This window comes from Nyctereutes procyonoides, unplaced genomic scaffold, assembly GCF_905146905.1.
Source record: "Nyctereutes procyonoides isolate TBG_1078 unplaced genomic scaffold, NYPRO_anot_genome, whole genome shotgun sequence".
Taxonomy (NCBI): Eukaryota; Metazoa; Chordata; class Mammalia; order Carnivora; family Canidae; genus Nyctereutes; species Nyctereutes procyonoides.
Window position 1 is genome coordinate 39,825,547 of NW_026575146.1, and position 18,344 is coordinate 39,843,890.

General features: G+C 37.6%; 1 protein-coding gene across 1 annotated transcript in view; it reads left to right on the top strand.

Moving 5' to 3' along the window:
- CUNH9orf153 (chromosome unknown C9orf153 homolog) overlaps positions 1–18,344 on the top strand; it is a 43,523-nt gene that overhangs the window by 23,133 nt on the left and 2,046 nt on the right. Inside the window, exons 2-3 of the mRNA XM_055309979.1 lie at positions 15,345–15,436; positions 16,417–16,921. Coding sequence (XP_055165954.1) covers positions 15,371–15,436; positions 16,417–16,921 — 571 coding nt within the window. The 5' untranslated portion in view covers positions 15,345–15,370. The remainder of the gene's footprint in view (positions 1–15,344; positions 15,437–16,416; positions 16,922–18,344) is intronic.

Consider the following 18,344-nt stretch of genomic DNA (forward strand, 5'->3'; position numbering starts at 1 on the left):
AGAATCTCAAGCACTGGAGAGAATCTCAAGCACTGGAGAGAATCAAGAGAGAATCTCATTGAGCACTGGAGCCCGATGTTGAGTGGGCTCAATCTCACCATTGTGAGATCATGACCTGAGCCAAAATCAACAGTCCAATGCTTAACCAACTGAGCCACCCCGGTGCTCCTGAGTAGTGTAGACATTTTAACAATATTTGTTCTTCCAATCCATGAGCATGGAATGTCTTTCTGTTTTTTGTGTGTGTCATTTTCAATTTCTTTCATCAGTGTTTTATAGTCTTCAGAGTACAGGTCTTTCACTTCTTTGGTTAGGTTTATTCCTAAGCATTTTTAAATTTTTTGTGTAATTGTAAATAGGATAGTTTTCTTAATTTCTCTTTCTGCTAGTTCATTATTGGTGTATAGAAATGGAACAGATTTCTGTAGATTGATTTTGTATCCTACAACTTTACTGAATTTGTTAATTAGTTCTAGCAGTTTTTTGGTGGAGTCTTTGAGTTTTCTATGTATAGTATCATATATTGCAAATAGTGAGTTTTACTTCTTCCTTACCAATTTGGATGCCTTTTATTTCTTTTTGTTATCTGATTACTGTAGCTAGGCCTTCCAGTACTATGTTGAATAAAAGTGGTGAGAGTGGACATCCTTGTCTTGTTCCTGAACTTAGGGGAAAGGCTCTCCATTTTTCCTCACTGAGGATGACATTAGCTGTGGGTTTTTCATATATGGCCTTTATTAATGTTGAGGTACATTCCCTCTAAACTATTTTGTTAAGGATTTTATCATGAATGGATGTTGTACTTTGTCAAATGCTTTTTCTGCATCTATTGAAATGATCATTTGGTTCTTATCCTCTTTCTTATTGATGTGATGTATCATGTTGATTGATTTATGAATATTGAAACATCTTTGCAACCAAAAATAAATCTCATTTGATCATGGTGAATTATTTTTTTAATATGCTGTTGGATTCAGTTTGCTAGTATTTTGTTGAAGATTTTTGCATCTATATTCATCTAAGATATTGGCCTGTAGTTCTCTTTTGGTGTTTTCTATCTGGTCTTGGTGCTTGGTGTCAGGATAATGCTGGTTTCTTTTTTTTCTTTTCTTTTTTTTTTTTTTCTGATAATGCTTGTTTCATAGAATGAATTAAGATTTTCTTCTTGGGGCACCTGGGTGGCTCAGTGCTTGAGTGTCTGCCTTTGGCTCAGGTTGTGATCCCGGGGTCCTGGGATAGAGTCCTGCATCGGGCTCCCCAGAGGGAGCTTGCTTCTCCCTCTGTGTATATCTCTGCTTCTCTCTGTGTCTCTCATAAATGAAAAAGTGAAATCTTAAAAAACAACCAGAAAATTTTTAAAAAGATTTCCTTCCTTTTCTATTTCTTTTGGAATAGTTTCAGAAGAGTAGGTATGAACTCTTCTTTAAATTTAGAATTCACCTGTGAAATCATCTGGTCCTTGACTTTTGTTTGTTGGGAGCTTTTTGATTACTCATTCAATTCCATTGCTGGTTATCAATCTGTTCAAGTTTCCTATTTCTTCCTATTTTGGTTTTTGTAGGTTGTATGTTTCTAGGAATTTATCTATTTCTTCTAGGTTGTCCAATTTGTTCACATTTAGTTTTTCATAATATTCTGTTATAATTGTTTTTCTGTGGTGTCTGTTGTTATTTCTCTGTCAATTGTGATTTTATTTATTTGGATCCTTTCCCTTTTTTGGTGGGGGTCGCCCTTTCTCTTTTTTTTCTTGATAAGTCTGGCTAGAGTTTTATCAGTTTTATTAATTTTTTTCAATGATTCCATCTCCTGGTTTCATTGGTCTGTTCTATTGAGTTTTTTGTTTCTATTTCTGCTCTAACCTTTATATCCTTCCTTCTGCTGGTTTTAGGTTTTGTTTGTTTTGTTCTAGCTTCTTTAAGTGTAAGGTACAGTTGTTTACTTGAGATTTTTCTTGCTTCTTAAGATAGGCCTCTATTTCTATGTACTTCCCTCTTAAAACCACTTTTGCTGTATCACAACGGTTTTAAGCCATCGTGTTTTCATTATCATTTGTTTCCATGTACTTTTTATTTTTTGTTTTATTCTCTGGTTGACCTATTCATTGTTTAGTAGCATGTATTTGTCTATAGCATGTATTTGTGGTCTTCTCAAATTTTTTTCTTGTGGATGACTTTTAATTTTCGTAGTGTTGTGGTCAGAAAAGATGCATGGTATGACTTCAATCTTTTTGAATTTGTTGAGGCTTGTTTGTGGCCTAACATTCTGGAGAATGTTCCATGTTCACTTGAAAAGAATGTGTATTCTGCTGTTTTAGGATGGAATATCCTGAATATATCTATTAAGTCCATCTGGTCCAGTGTGTCATTCAAAGCCATTTTTCTTTGTTGATTTTATGTTTGGGGAATGTTAAAGTCCCCTACTATCATTATATTATTATGAATTAGTTCCTTTATGTTTGTTTTTAATTGTTTTATGTATTTGGGTGCTCCCAAGTTGGATGCATAAATATTTACAATTGTTATATCTTTGTTTTGGAGTGTTCTCTCTATTATTATATAGTGTCTTTCTTTGTCTCTAGTTACAGTCTTTGTTCTAACCTCTAGTTTGTCTGGTATAAGAACTGCTACTCCAGCTTTTTTTTTTTTTAAAGATTTTATTTATTTATTCATGATAGTCACACACACAGAGAGAGAGAGAGAGAGAGAGAGAGAGAGAGAGAGGCAGAGACACAGGCAGAGGGAGAAGCAGGCTCCATGCAGGGAGCCCGACGCGGGATTCGATTCGGGGTTTCCAGGATCGCGCCCTGGGCCAAAGGCAGGCGCCAAACCGCTGCGCCACCCAGGGATCCCTACTCCAGTTTTTTAAATAGATTTTATTTATTTATTCATGAGAGACACAGAGAGGCAGAGATACAGGCAGAGGGAGAAGGCTTCCCTGTGAGAAGCCTGATGTGGGACTCGATCCCAGGAACCCAGGATCACAACCTGAGTCAAAGGCAGATGCTCAACCATTGAGCCACCCAGGCATCCCTCCAGCTTTCTTTTGACATCCATCCCCTTACTTTCAAGTCTCTTGTAGGCCACATATAGATGGGTCTTTTTTTTTTTTTATCCATTCTGTCACCCTCTTTTGATGAGCATTTATTCCATTTACATTCAAAGTAAGTATTAATAGATATATATTTATTGTCATTTTATTACTTGTTTTGTGGTTTCTGATGATTTTCTCTGATTTTCTTTCTCTCTTTCATGGTGGGCCGGTTTTCTTCAGTGATATATTTGGATTTCTTTCTCTTCATTCTTTGCTTATTTATTTACTTATTTATTTATTTATTTATTTATTTTTATAGATTTTATTTATTTATTCATGAGAGACACAGAGAGGGAGAGAGAGAGAGAGAGGCAGAAACACAGGCAGAGAGAGAGAAGCAGGCTCCATGCAGGAAACCTGAAACGGGACTCAATCCCGGTTTTCCAGGATCAGGCCCCAGGCTGAAGGTGGCGCTAAACCACTGAGCAACCCAGGCTGCCCCATTCTTTGCATATTTATTAGTGGTTTTTGAACTGTGGCTACCATTCTGTTAATATATAACATCTTTTGCATATACTAGTCTATATTAAGTTTATGGTCGCTTAAGTTTTTTTTTTAAGATTTTAGTTATTTATTCATGAAAGACACAAAGAATCAGGCTCCCCACAAGGAGCGTGAGACTCAATCCCAGGACCCCAGGATCCAGCCCTGAGCCATGGGCAGATGTTTAACCACTGAACCACCCAGGCATCCCATGGTCTCTTAAGTTTGAACCCATTCTTTACTTTCCTCCTCCTGATGTTTTAGTTATATAGTATCATATTTTACATCCTTTTCCTTTGTGACTTATTTGACTGATTTTTTTTACAGAATTATTTATTGTTACTGTTTCCTCCCTTCATACTGTCATTTTTGGTCTTTCCATTCAAAAAGTCCCCTTTAGTATTTTTCTTTCTTTCTTTCTTTCTTTCTTTCTTTCTTTCTTTCTTTCTTTCTTTCTTTTCTTTCTTTTTTATTTTATTTATTTATTCATGAGAGACAGACAGAGAGAGGCAGAGACATAGGCAGAGGAGAGGAAGAAGCAGACTCCCTGCAGGGATCCTGATGCGGGACTTGATCCCAGGACCTTGGGATCATGACCTGAGCCAAAGGCAGATGCTCAACCACTGAGCCACCCAGATGCCCCCCTTTAGTGTTTCTTGAGGGGTGGTTTAGTGGTCATTAACTACTTTAGTTTTTGTTTGTATGAGAAACTCTCTCTCCTTCTATCCTGAATTATAGCCTTGCTGGATAGAGTATTCTCAGCTGCAGGTTTTTCCCTTTCAGTACTTTGAGTATATCACACCACTGCTTTGTGGCTTGGAAAGTTTTCCCTGAAAAATCCAGTGATGGCTTTATGAGGGTTCCTTTGTATGTAACTGTCTTCTTTTGTATTGCTGCTTTTAATATTTTTTGTATATCATTTTTTCTTTATTATTTTGCCATCTTAATTATAATATGTCTTGATGTGGGTCTGCTTTTGTTGATTTTCTTGGGGGTTCTCTGTGCCTCCTGGGTTTGGATGTCTGTTTCCTTTCCCAGATTAAGGAAGTTTTCAGATGTTATTTCTTCAAATAAATTCTCTGCCCCCTTTTCTCTTTTCTTCTTCTACTGGGACTCCAGTAATATAAATGTTATTACATTTGATGGGGTCACTGAGTTTTCTTAGTCTATTTTTGTTTTGCATAATTCTATTTTCTCTCTTTTGTTCAGGTTGTTCAGTTTTCATTACTCTGTCTTCTAGATCATTAATTCATTCCTCCGCTTCTTCCAGCCTGTTTCTCATTTTGTTTATTAAGCCCTTTATCTCTGCTATGTTATTCTCTATCTCTGTTAATCGTCTCACTGATGTTCTCCATTCTTTCCTCAAGTCCAGTGAGTGTCTTTATGGATAATTCTTTTAAATTCTCCATCAGGCATGTTACTTACATCTGTTTTGCTTAGATCTCTGGCCATGGCTTTCTCCTATTCTTTCATTTAAGACAAATTTCTCTGTCTTCCCATTTTGTCTAAGTCTCTGTGCCTGTTAGGAATGTCAGCCACTTCTCATGTTCCTGAGGGTAACGGCCTTATGAAAACGAGGTCTTGTAGTGCCTGCTGTGTAGTATCTGTTGTTCCCCGGGGCCAGGTGCTCATGGAGTGTCTCCAATGTGTCCTGCATGCACTGTGCTTTTGTATCCTGGCCACTTTATCCTTTATGCCAGTCATTGGCAGAAGCTCTCTTTGCCTGTTGTGGGCAGTGTTTGGTCCCTGGCCCAAATGTGGCATGTTTTAACTAAATGTGCTCTGGCCTGCTTGTGGAATGAGACTTGTTTCCACCACCACTGGAGCCAAGGCCTTGCAAATCACCTGGGTGGTGGTACTGTCAAGGTTCAGTCTTCTGCCAGAGGGGGCCCACTGGGTTGGGACTACAGCAAGTATTAATGGAGTGGGGAGCATTCCCAGTGTGGGATGGGCAGGGCTTGGTGTAAGCAAGTTAGGTAGTGAGTGTTGGTGCATTGTTAGTTCCTGAGGTGGCTCTGTGTTTATGCTGAGGGCTGGAGGAGGGAAATGGTGCTGGCCAGTTCCTTTGTTCCCAGAGGTCTCTCTGTGAATGCTGTCTCTCTGGGATAGCTCTGAGATGAGCATGGAACCTCCCCACTGTGTGCCCCATGTGCTTTTCAAATTGCCATTTCCATGTCGTGTGTTCATGGACTGTTTGCCCTACCTTCTCTCCCAAGAGCAGCCCCAATGTCCTTTGAGCTCTCCCAGAGCCAAGCACACTGACCTTTGAAACTCCAGTCTTTAAGCCCCGTTGGATGAAAGAACTCCCGAAATTTAGGCCCTCTTGCTTTCTAAGACAATTGCTATGGAATTTTTTTAGCTCCCCTCTGAGGTCTCCTGTGTGCTGGTCTATCTCTTGAACTTCATGAGCTCGGCTCCCCACCATGCAGCCACTGTCACTTGTCTCCCAAGCCTTGTCTCTGCACTTCCTACTTCCTTCCATGTGGCCCCTTCTCTACCTTCAGGGGTGGAGTTCTGCCAGTCTTCTGGTCCATTTCTGGGGTATTTAGGATGATTTGATAGTTATCTAGTTGTATTTGTGGGATGAGGTGGACCTAGGGTCCTCCCACTCTGCTGCCATATTCCCCTCCAAGGAAAATAATTTTTAAATTACCTTTTTCTTTTTAATGGTTACATGGCATGGTAGTTTAAATGACTTTTAAAAAGTTAATGTCTTACTGATTTAATCCCCTACTTCAGCTTTTTAATATTATGGGCAATTGAAAATGATCATCCTTTGTACAATTTTCTGATTATTCTTTAGCACATATCCCTAGAAATAGCACTATTAGTTCTAAGAGTCCCCATATTCTAGTGCACATTGCCAGGTTTTTCTCTAAAGTTTGGACTAACTTTCACTTCCTCTAACATTGAATGAGAACACCAGTTTTTCTCCATCCTCCCAATAAATGGACATTTTCAGTATATTGATATTTACCAACCTGATAATTTTTTAATCTCATTTTACATGTATTTGCATGTAATTTCCTGTGACTTGAGCATATCCTTATGTTTACTGGCTTTGTTCATCCTCAATTGTGAGAATTTCCTCTTCAAACCCTTTGAGTATTTTTCTATTATTTCTTTTTTCTGATGAGCTGTTCATCTTTTTCTTAATGATTTACAAAAACCTCTTTATACATCAAATATATTTATCAGAATTGGGTTGGGGAGGACAGAGCCCCAAATATAAATGATCATAAGCAAAGGGGAAATTTTTGGCAAACATAACTACAATGCATGGTGCCAGTACATGATGGTACCAGTTTCAGGAGTGATATGTACCAGGAAATCGAAATGCACCAGGACTTTCTCTGCATCTGTCTTCTCCCTGATTTTTTTCTGGATGTTATCTTGATTCTCTTTATTTCTCATTACTATAAGCTGTTGTATGAAGAACTTGGTTCATAATTTATACTTGGCCAACAGTTTCTGCAGGAAAAATTTCAAGAAATGCAACTGTAGAATCATAAAAGATAACATTTTGAATGTTAACAGACATCGCCAGATTGCCAAGAAGGCTCTATTTCCAAATGTCCTATAAACTTGCCTCTTTTCCCAGCAGCTCATCAACATGAAATAATTTTAATGTTTTTATCTTTGCCATCCTGGATTCTTAACTGTATTCTTAACTTACCTATGCCCAGCTTGTTAAGATGGGCCTGATAATAGCATCTACTCATTTTTATGAAAATCAAGTTAGTTGACATATAAAAGAACTCAGAGCAGTGTCTGGCACATTATAAACACTATACATGTTTGCTGTTATTGTTTTCCTCAACAAAATCTGGCTCCATCTCCATCGTTCTTATTACTTTTTCAGTCATGATGAACTATTATGGCCTTTAATTTAGCAAAGTTAAAAAATTATACCTTTTAATATTTTTTCTGTTGCATTCTTTAGTAAGACCAAATATATGTATGTTGGTTCTTTACTGTTTTTTGTAATTATCGTCTTAAGTTTTAATGCCTTTGTTCTTTTCTTCCCATTTTTAAAAAGATTTTATTTATTCATGAGAGACACACACAGAGAGAGAGAGAGAGGCAAAGACATAGGCAGAAGAAGGAGCAGGCTACCTACGGGGAGCCTAATGTGGGACTTGATCCCACAACCCCGGGACCACAACCTGAGCCAAAGGCAGAAGCTCAACCACTGAGCCACACAGGTGCCCTCTTCCAATATTCTATTGTCTTATCTCTTTGACTTCTTTTTCACAGAACCCATGTTTTACTTTCTTTCAAAGCATGGAGAATTTTTAAGGCTTTTTTTTTATTATTATTAAACTTGTTATTTTCATTCCAGTATAGTTAACGTAGAGTTTTCTATTAGTTTCAGGTATATGATATAGTGATTCAACAATTCTGTACATTACTCAGAGCACGGAAGATTTTGATTATAAAATTACCTTGTTTCCTTGAGTAATTCTTCTATAAGCCAAGCATTTAAAAAATTATTTCTTATGACAAATTGCAAATGAAAGTAGAGAAATGCAAAAAAGTGGAGATAGAATATAATTTTAAAATTGCAAAAAAAAGTAGAAAAATATAATGAATTTCAATGAAACAGTTACACAGTGATTATCAACCATAGTTCCTCATATTTTGTCATAGCACATCCTTAACCTAGATTTTGCTTGTTTTATACTTTTTCTCCAATGTGTTTTTCTCCTACTTTGTGACATCTATTTATCATACTGGATCCTTTCCACTATCATTCATCCTTCAATGTTGACAGTTATATCTAAGCCCATTGGTTGCCCAAAAACAGTATGAATGGATTTTTCTTGGCTTTCTTCCACTTTCCCTAGAAACTGTTTTTTCTCCACCTTATGTAAAATTTCTGTTGATATCTTTTTTTTTTTTTTTTAATTAAAGAGAGCACAAGCAGGTGGAGCAGCAAGCAGAGGGCAAGGGAGAGGCAGAAAGCTGGATGTGGGGCTCCATCCCAGGCCCCTGGGATTATGACCTGAGCTGAAGACAGATGCTTAACTGACTGAGCCACCCAGGCACCTGTGTTGATATCTTAAAAAAAAAAAAAAAAAAAAAGTTTATTTATTTAAGTAAACTCCCTGCCCAAAGTGGGCTTGAACACATGACCCAAGATCAAGAGTCACATACTGTTCTGCCTGAGACAGCCAGGGGCCCTGATCTTTACTAATGAAAGTGTGCAGAGACTATAAAGATAAACCTCAGTGGAGTTCTATTAAGTTAAACACAGGTAGCATTCAGATCAAGTAAATAAAACGTTACCAGCTGTGGAATTATCATGCTCCAGTGCTGACCCCTCCCAAGGTGAGAACTATCCTGGCTCCTAACCTTAAAGATTAAGTTTGCTCATATTTGAGTGTTACATACATTGTAACATAAAGTATAGAATCTTTTGCTGAAGATTGTTCTATTGTATGAAAAAGCACAACATACCCTTTATATTATGGATGGCCATTGAGTTTGCTTGGAGCTCTCATCCTCTTAGAACCCTCAACTTGTTTTCAGTCTGTTGCTGTTATACAGTGTTGCAGTGAATAATCTCAGTTATGTTTCACTGTTACCTATGCAAACATGTTTTCAAATGTAAGAAAATATAATATTTAGAAGTGGGAGTTCTGGGTTCAGAGAGTATATGCATTTGCAGTTTTGCATAGCGGCCACCTTGCCCTACTGCTGAAAGATTCTTGACTTCTGAAGTCCATTTCATCTCTTGGCTGCCTGAAGTCCATCGACTGGTAGTTCTCGCAAGAAGCACTCGGGAACAATATTTCCTGAGTTCTGGCAAGATCAAAATTTTTTCTTGAGCTTTTATTCTTTCAAACATAGTTTGGATAAATAGAAAAATTCTGGGCTCAAACTTTGTTTTTCTTTTTTGTCTTTTTGTCTGACTGTTGCTATAGATAAAACTGAGAATTCTTTTTTTCCTGAAATTCAATTACTTTATGAGAATATGTTTTAGTGCTAGCCATTCTAATATTTTAATATGTACATTCAAATATTTAATTCCAGGAAAATCTTCTGAATTTTAATTTTAGATATTTTTCTATTCCATGATTTGGGGTTTTTTCCTTTGCAGTCACCAGTTAAATATGTTGTATCTCCTTAGTCTATCTTTCATATTTATCATTTTCCTTCCAAACCATCTTTAATAGTTTTATTGATAAACAATTCATATACCATTACATTCTTCCAAAGTGCACAGTATAATAATTTTATTATACTGAAATATTGAATATACTGAAATATGAATATATTGAAATATTGAAATAAATTTCAATAATTTTAAGTATATTCAGAGAGTGTGGAACCATCACACAATCAACTTTTGGAACATTTTTATCACTCCCAAAAGAAAGCTCATATTGATTGACAGTCACTCCGCATTCCTGCATGCCCCCCAACCTTAGGCTACTTTCTGCTAATCTACTACCTGTCTCTACGGATTTGCTTATTTTATACATTTCATGTAAATGCAATCATACAATATGTGGCCTTTTGTGAATTACTTCTTTCACTTACTTTTTCAAAGTTTGTCATCTGGTTGAATGTATCAGAACTTTGTTCCTTTTTATCAATGAATAGTGTTCTATTGTATGGAAGTACCCCATTTTGTTTATCCTTTCATTAGGTGATGGGCATTTGGGTTTATACTTTTTGGCCATTATGAATAATAATGCTGTGAATATTCACAGTAAGCTTTTGTGTGGATTGTGTTTTTATTTCTCTTGGATATATACCTAGGAGTGAAACTACCTGGGTCATATGGCTGCTTTATTTAACATTTGGAGGAATTGTCAAACTGTTTTTCAGAATGACGACACCATATTTTATTCCCACCAACAATGTATGATGGTTCCAATTTCTCTAAATCCTTGCCAACACTTATTATTATCTGTGTTTATTATAACCATCCTAGTGAGAGTGAAAGATGTCTTGTTATGGTTTAAATTTGCATTTTCCTGATGGTTCGTGGTGTATCTTTTCATGTACTTATCAGTCATGTGTATGTCTTCTTTGCAGATATCTCTATTCAAATCCCTGGCCCATTTTTAAATCAAGTTGTCTTTGTATTGTTGAGTTGTAAATGTTCTTTGCACACTCTGAACACAAGTCACTTGTCAGATATATGATTTGCAAACATTTTCTCCCATTCTGTGAGTTGTCTTTTCACTTTCTTCAGGGTGTCTTTAGAAGCACAGAAATTTTAATTGATGAAGTTCTGATTTATCTGTTTTGTTATTCCTTTGCTTGTGCTTTTTGGTGTTATGTCCAAGAAACCATTGCCTAACCCAAGGTCATGAAAACTTACTCCCATGTTTTTATAGGGGTTTTATAGTTTTACCACTTAGATTCAGATCTATGATCCATTTTATGTTAATTTTATTGTATGGATTGGGGTAGGAGTCCCACTTCATTCTTCTGCCTGTAGATATCCAGTTGTCCCAGCACTGTTGAAAAGACTATTCTTTCCTCCACTGACTGGTCTTTGCCACTTTGTAAAAACATTAATTGATCATACTGCAGCCTTCTGAAAGAATTTTTAATTTGTTCTATCTTGATTTCTTATTCTACATTTTGCTGTTGTTTGCCACAATAGGTACTAAACATTATACTTCTTTGAATTTCATCTTTAATTCTATTATCTATAAATTTTTTTTGTTATCTATAAATTTTTATTTAAATTTATATAGAAGGGAAGGAATGTTAGACCAACATCCTGGTTGATTAAATGGGAAACCAAAGTAAGCACAGGTTGCATGGAAGCATAGAAGATGGTTTTAGGAAAAAGAAAAAAAAAATGAATTGGCCAGCTGGCTGAAATGGAGAGAACATTGTGGCATTGCAGTGGCACAGAAATATGATTTTTAAATGATGGGAAAATATTCAAAGAAAATTGTGCTTAGTTTGGTAAATCTAATCAGGAAATTTACATTTAATCCTAGCAGTAGCAAGGAATCAAGTTTGGAAAAAAGGGCTAATGAATGGCAGGATAAAGAGGCAATTTAGGATAGATTACAAAAGTAACAACAACAACAACAACATAAGGACAAGGAAATCAGAAGAACTACAGTACTTCAAATTTGAAGTCAATCAAGTTTCTTTCATTGCAATGAATTTGGATAGAATCGGTAAGATATTTTTTAAGAATCGGTTTTAAAATGAAGGGGTAGTTAAGAGTTGAGATGGAGGAGTGACTGGAAGGATCAGTAGGTTAAGTGTCTGACTCTTGAGTTACAGGGTCTTGAGATCATGCCCCACATGGGGCTTAGCACTAGACATGGAGCCTACTTAAACAAACAAACAAATAAATAAATGAGTTGAGATGGATAAAAATGAGGCCTGTAAAAACTACATTAGAATTAATGATTAGGAAGTCAATATTGCCTCCAAGGCTTCAATTTGGGGGGAGGGGGTGCCTGGCCAACTCAGTAGGAAGAGCATGGGACTCTTGATCTCAGGGTTATGAGTTTGAGCCCCATGTTGGGTAGAGATTACAAAAAAAAAAAAAAAAAGTTTTTTTTAAATTCAATTTTGGTTCACCAAGCAGAGAGGAAGCTAAATATCATTACACTGGAGATTCGGTCATGAGAATGTAAAAATAGCAAGTGCAGAAGGAAAAGAGATAAAGTTTAAGAGTTAGTGGTATGATAGGAGAAAAGAGAAGTTGTGTTTTTCTCCCAAATGAAAAGATTTTACATGTTTGATAAGAAAGGAAGAAGCTGGGCAGCCTGGGTGGCTCAGCAGTTTAGCATTGCCTTCAGCCCAGGGCCTGATCCTGGAGACCTGGGATCAAGTCCCACATCAGGCTCCCTGTAGGGAGCCTGTTTATCCCTCTGCTTTTCCCTCTGCCTGTGTCTCTGCTTCTCTCTCTCTCAAATAAATAAATAAAATCTTTTTTAAAAATTAAAAAAAAAAAAAAGGAAGAAGCCGTTGGGGAACATGAGGTTGAAGGTAAGGGGATGGTGGAGAAGCAAAGAGGAGAAAATTGTTTCCCCAATGTCAGGGGAAATTTTCAACAAGAGTTAAGAGGAGGCTAGAATATACCATCCTGGGTAGGAGAGAGAGAGTGCTACCATTAGATGAGCAGGGCTCCTCTTCCTTCTGGGTCAGAGGGTAGGGTGAAGAATTGCATATGACTACAACTGGAGAAGAGGACGCCACCCAAGGGAGTCCCTGTTAGATGCCCTGGCTCTTCTCAGGAATACTCGAATTTATTGTGGGAATTTCTAGGAATAACAAAAGATGAATAGAAGTGCTAAAGAGCAGGAGCCTGGGCGGCTCAGTCAGCTAAGTGTCTGCCTTCACCTCAGGTCATGATCCCAGGGTCCTGGGATCAAGTCCCACATCGGTCTCTCTGCTCAGTGTAGAATCTGCCTTTCCCTCTACTCTTACCCACTGCTCGTGATCTCCCTGCTCAAATAAATAAATTAAAATCTTTTTTAAAAAGTACTGAAGAGCTCCTACAGGGGCTCCTTCAAGTTGCTATGAATCTATAACAGGCCCATTGGCTATATTTTCATGACTTCTCCAGGAACTTTCTCCATGAAAAGTTGGATTAAGGGACTAATCTAAGTTTAGTCACTGGCTTGGCTGCAGCCAAGGGTCTTAAGAGAGAAATATGTTAGTGAAGTCAGCATTAGAGGGGATAAAATCATCTTTGGCTAGTGATCTATCATAGAGTTCTGAATCCTGATGCTTCAACAAGACAAAGGTGTCCTCCATAGTAATTCTGCAAAGAGAATCACCAGGAATCTGACCTTCCTTATGTCTGACTCCCCATTGTCAATCTCATTGTAATGCAATGAGTACAAATTTCTCAGCTATTGCTTTGAATATATGTTTATAGGGTTGCAGGATTGGCCACTGAAGTTGGAAATCATTTATCTGCATCAGTAATTCTGATTGAAGTTCAGGATGTGTTTGTAGTGGAGGTTAAGTCAAGCCCTCTTTAGGGGGAAGAGAAGGGAGAAAAGTATGTTGTCCACTGGTCATGGGAAAAGGCAGCCCTCTCATGGTGAACGGCACCACTGAAAGGCAGAGGTAATGGCTGTCCAGGAGACAGTGAGAGGTTTGAGATGAAGCAAGTTAGAGAAATACTTTCCTTTGAAGGAACTAAAAGGAAAGTACAGTTAAAAAAAAAAAAAAGAAAAAAAGCAAAGCACAATCAAATGGTCAACAATAGACATGTCTGTGAAGCCGCTGTGCAAATGTAGGAAAGGGAGTCATCATGCTGGGTTATATTGCTTTTTTTGGGTCATATATATGATATAGTGTACTCACAAGTGACTGTAATATATTTGATTATATTTATATATTATATATATATATATATATATATATATATATAACCAAGTAATAGGTAGATATCCCAGAATGAATATATATTCAAATATAGTTTTTTCCTTCTTCCCAAGCAAATTAGAAAAATCCAGAATGAATATAAATATATTCATATATAAAGAGGAAGAACCTAATTGTTTTACTTCATCCCCAACACCAAAAGAGTACTTTTGGTTCATCTCTGATACTCATCTCAGTTACTGCAGCTACCAATCTGGACACAGTGGTACCCAGGAAGACATTTTCCCTCATACATTCCCTTATCTCCAACAGAAGTTTCACTGAAATAAATTAAACCGAGAGTGTGAAGTATTGTGGGGTTTATCTGCTATTTATTGCTGTGTAACAGTAATCTCAAACCTTAATGTCTTGAAACAACTATAATTCATTGTTTGGCATAATTTTGGAGTTGGCTGGCACAGATGGGTGGCAGTTGTTCTCCATTTGGGATCATCTGGAGACACTCATGCAGCTGTTGCCATCTGGAGGCTCCAATGGGGCTGGGCGATTCAAGATGGCCTCAAGATGGGATCCCAAGAGTGAGAAGTGAAGCTTACGATCTAGTCTGTGGCACTCACACAATGTCACTTACACCTCATGCTGTCAGTCAAAGAAAGCCAGCCCAGGGTCAGATGTTGGAGCAGATGGGGGCACCTGGGTGGCTCAGTTGGTTGAGCAACTGACTCCTGATTTTTGCTCAGGTCGTGATCTCGGGGTGGTAAGATCAAGCCCACCTCAGGTTCTGTGCTCAGTGGGGGGTCTGCTTGAAATTCTCTGTCTTCCTCCCCCTCTGCTCCTTACTTCACTCAATCTCTCTGTAAATAAATAAATAAAATCTTAAAAAAAAAGTTTGGAGCATACTGAACTGCCACTTACTGATGAGACCAATTATAAAGATTCTATGGCCATTTCTAACTCTTCACAAAGGGATTAAACACTGTTCCATCTGTAAAATGCATACTAGCATAGCTGCCCCAAAGCAAATTATTTCAAAAATGTTAATTGTTGTTATTATTTGATTAGCCTTTTCCTCCTGAATAAAAAGCACTTTTCCTGGGTAGGGAATAAGTGAGTTTTTCTTTAGATGGAACTGAAAGTTGATCAAAATATGTAAAACAAAAATATTAAACAACCCTTACGGGATTCTTTGAATCTGTATTAAATGCCTGAGCATATATGTCATGTAAGAATTTGAGGTGTTTCAGAGAAAATATTTGATTAGCATGTGAGTAATTTGATAGACCTGGGATAAAAAGAAAACTTAAAATGACATAAAATTTTAAGTGTCCCACTCACAAAGTTCTGGGGACATAAAAAGTATTACCCCCACCCCCACCACCCTGGCTTGTACTTTGCTAGATTGTTGATCTTTCACTTCATCTTCTCTTATATTGCCTTTTCAGGAATTAGAGAATAAAATCTTAGCATAATGTTCCTCAACAGGGACACCAATCCAAATGAAGAGGACGAGGTGGCAGAGTCTTTCAGATGGTCGGTACGTGCTTACAATTCTGTAATACTCTACATGGGAAACTTTACGTTCAAAAATTGTGAAGATTTCAATTACTGAATACCTGGTGACATACCTGGGGATATGTTACACTCTTTTGTCACAGTGAAATGTAGCACTTCCACGAGCAAGTAAGGGCAAGAGCTGTTTTCACGACAATGGCAGTCGATTGAAGAGGCCATTCACTCACCTTAGCCCAATTCGTATTTCTTGCTCTTGCACCAAATTGCTAGTATTGAAGGGAAACTCTGCATTGAACTAATGACTCAAATTTGGGCTCTCACTTTGGACTTTCTGACCTTCCAATCAAATGGCCTAAGAAGCTTCTTGGGAATAACTGAGTTAGTAGGCCAGATGCTCTAGAAAATGAGATTTTATTCTTTCAATACAGGAGTTTAGATAAGGAGCATACTCTGAGGAAGTATTTCTTGTCTTCTCTGCCAACAACTATTCCCAAACACTCCACAAATATAATTATTTTTTTTGGTAAAATATCTTAGTGAATAAGGGCTATTATACTTTCCTTTGCACTTCATTCCCAAACATTCTGAACCCTTTGGACACCGGGATGAAACTTTGATATCTACATCATCTGGCTCTCTTTCTTCCTTAACAGAAAAGTAGCCTTACTCAAAACAAGGGTTGCAATCCTCCACAGCTCTTTCTCTCTCCATGGCAGCTCATCATACTTTATATTGGAAAGGTCTTACAGACTTTAGAATCCAAGTCTAATGGGTCCATTTCATGGCTTAAGTGATGCATCTAAATAATATCCCTTTCTGGGAATGGCTGTGAGATTTGACATTGCCACTACTAACTCTGGTTAGTTAGAGATATCTTCCAAAAATAGGTGCTTCCCTGTTTTCATGATTATTTGTTATCCTTTTTGTTCTAGTGTTGTGGGTCTACCAGATAATTACATTTGCATCCAATCTCATGTCTTCTCTTCCTTTATTCCCCCACAGCTGCCAGAATTTTATGCTTTGGTTGAACATTTTCGTAAGAAGAGCAATAAATTGAAACTCCTTAAAACTCACAGGATGTCACTTAGTGAAGCACAGGAAATGCTTAGTCAAAACCTCAGTGCCATGTCATTCTCCAGTGGAACTAATGTGAGGGAAGAAGTGTTCCAGCCGATTTTCATGTGCAAGGTGGTTAGAAAAGAAAAGGAGAAACCAGACTCGATGACTGAAGTCCTGTATCGCAGCTTGTTGACCAGCTCACTGTCTCCAGTGGAGAGACTCTCCAGATCCCAGCAGAGGCTCTTCCAGTGTGGGATTCCTCCTCCTACCCACACTTTTCCTTATGAGATTCTCACTGATCACTCCAAATCTTTGTCACCAGTCTCCATCCCCATAGAGGAGAAGACTCAGAGTGCCAACATATTACACGTGCTGGGCATTTCCAGGATCAGGCCACAAAATTTTATCTTTGAAGACAAAATTGCTAAGTACTTCTTAGTTAATCCAGGTAATCTGAACAGATGAGGCTCTGTAGGAGGAAATTAGTGGAAATCTTCCTGCAAAGTTTACTTGGGTTACAAGAGCCAAAACAGGCAAATAATGTCCCATGGGAATCCTGCCAACCCAGGGCTCATGGCTGATGTGCTTGCTGCCTATAGTGTCCATATGAGGTAGAGAGCAGAGACCTGAACATTCTAGGGGCAAATCTCAGGTCCAGTCTCAAAAAGAAGTGTTATAGATGTGGTACTTAAAGTCACCTTTATATAATTAGCTAGTTAAACTTGGACTCTAAATCACTCCTAACTATTAGGAACTTAGCCAAATATTTACCAAATAATGGCTTATTTTTCTTAAGTATCCTGGCTTTGATACAATGGAGAGGGTTTTATAAAGATATTTTTTCATGATCCTTTACTCTTTTTTTTATTGCTACATCTCTATAAACAAGAAGAAAAAACTCCTCCCTTAATTTCTGATTCTTTAATAGGAAGATATTCCTTAAAACCAAAGACCTAAATCAGAGAAAGTTAAAAATATATAAAATACATGGTAGTGAGTTTCAGTGAGAAGGGAGTGTCTCATAAGATCTTCATTTTCCCTAACTTGAGGGAGGTGATAATTTCTCATTCTACATCGCTGTAAAAAAATAGATGAAGTCAATCATATAAAATATTTGAACCTTCCTGAAGTAGATTCTCAACTCAAGATAAAGCCATTTGCACAGAAAATATTTTGACAGCACCATTTTTGTACTAAAAGTAGTGGGAGAGACAAGAGGAACAAATTCAAAGGAATAGATTGATTACTGTGCTCATATTTGATCCAAGATGCTGGAACAGTCTTTGCTGTAGTCTCAGCACTGATGTCTTGACAGAGTCTAATGCTGGCTTCAAATCCCTTTGATAGAGTCATACTTGCTGTGTTCTGGAGCCCAGGCAGAAGTAGAAATCAGAGCAATTGTAGGAATGGCCTAGATAATCCACAGAAGTGCATAAATTAAAATCTGGGACCAGAGAGAAAAAAACATAGAAAGTATCAGGAATCAGTAAGTACTGCCAAAGAGCTACTGAAAGAATACTGAAGGCTTTGGATGTTTGGTAGGATGTTCATGGTTTTGCCACCCACAGGAGCCAACAGGTCCTTTCTTCCCAATACGTAGCTTGTCTCCTGGCTACCTAACTTCTAGAGGTCTCCCATGTAGGCCTTCCAGACTCCATGTTGGAGTTTCTTCTCTGCCATCATGACCTCATTTTCTCAGGTCCTATAGGCAGAATCTCAGATACACACCTTGTCTATCAAGGAATATGCATCAAGCCGGGTAGGCATCCATATGAAGAATATTCAGTAACTTATTAGGTTTAATTGGTATTGTAACAATTCATTTTTTACTTTCCTATTTTGTTCAGTATTACTATCATTTTATCAGCCAG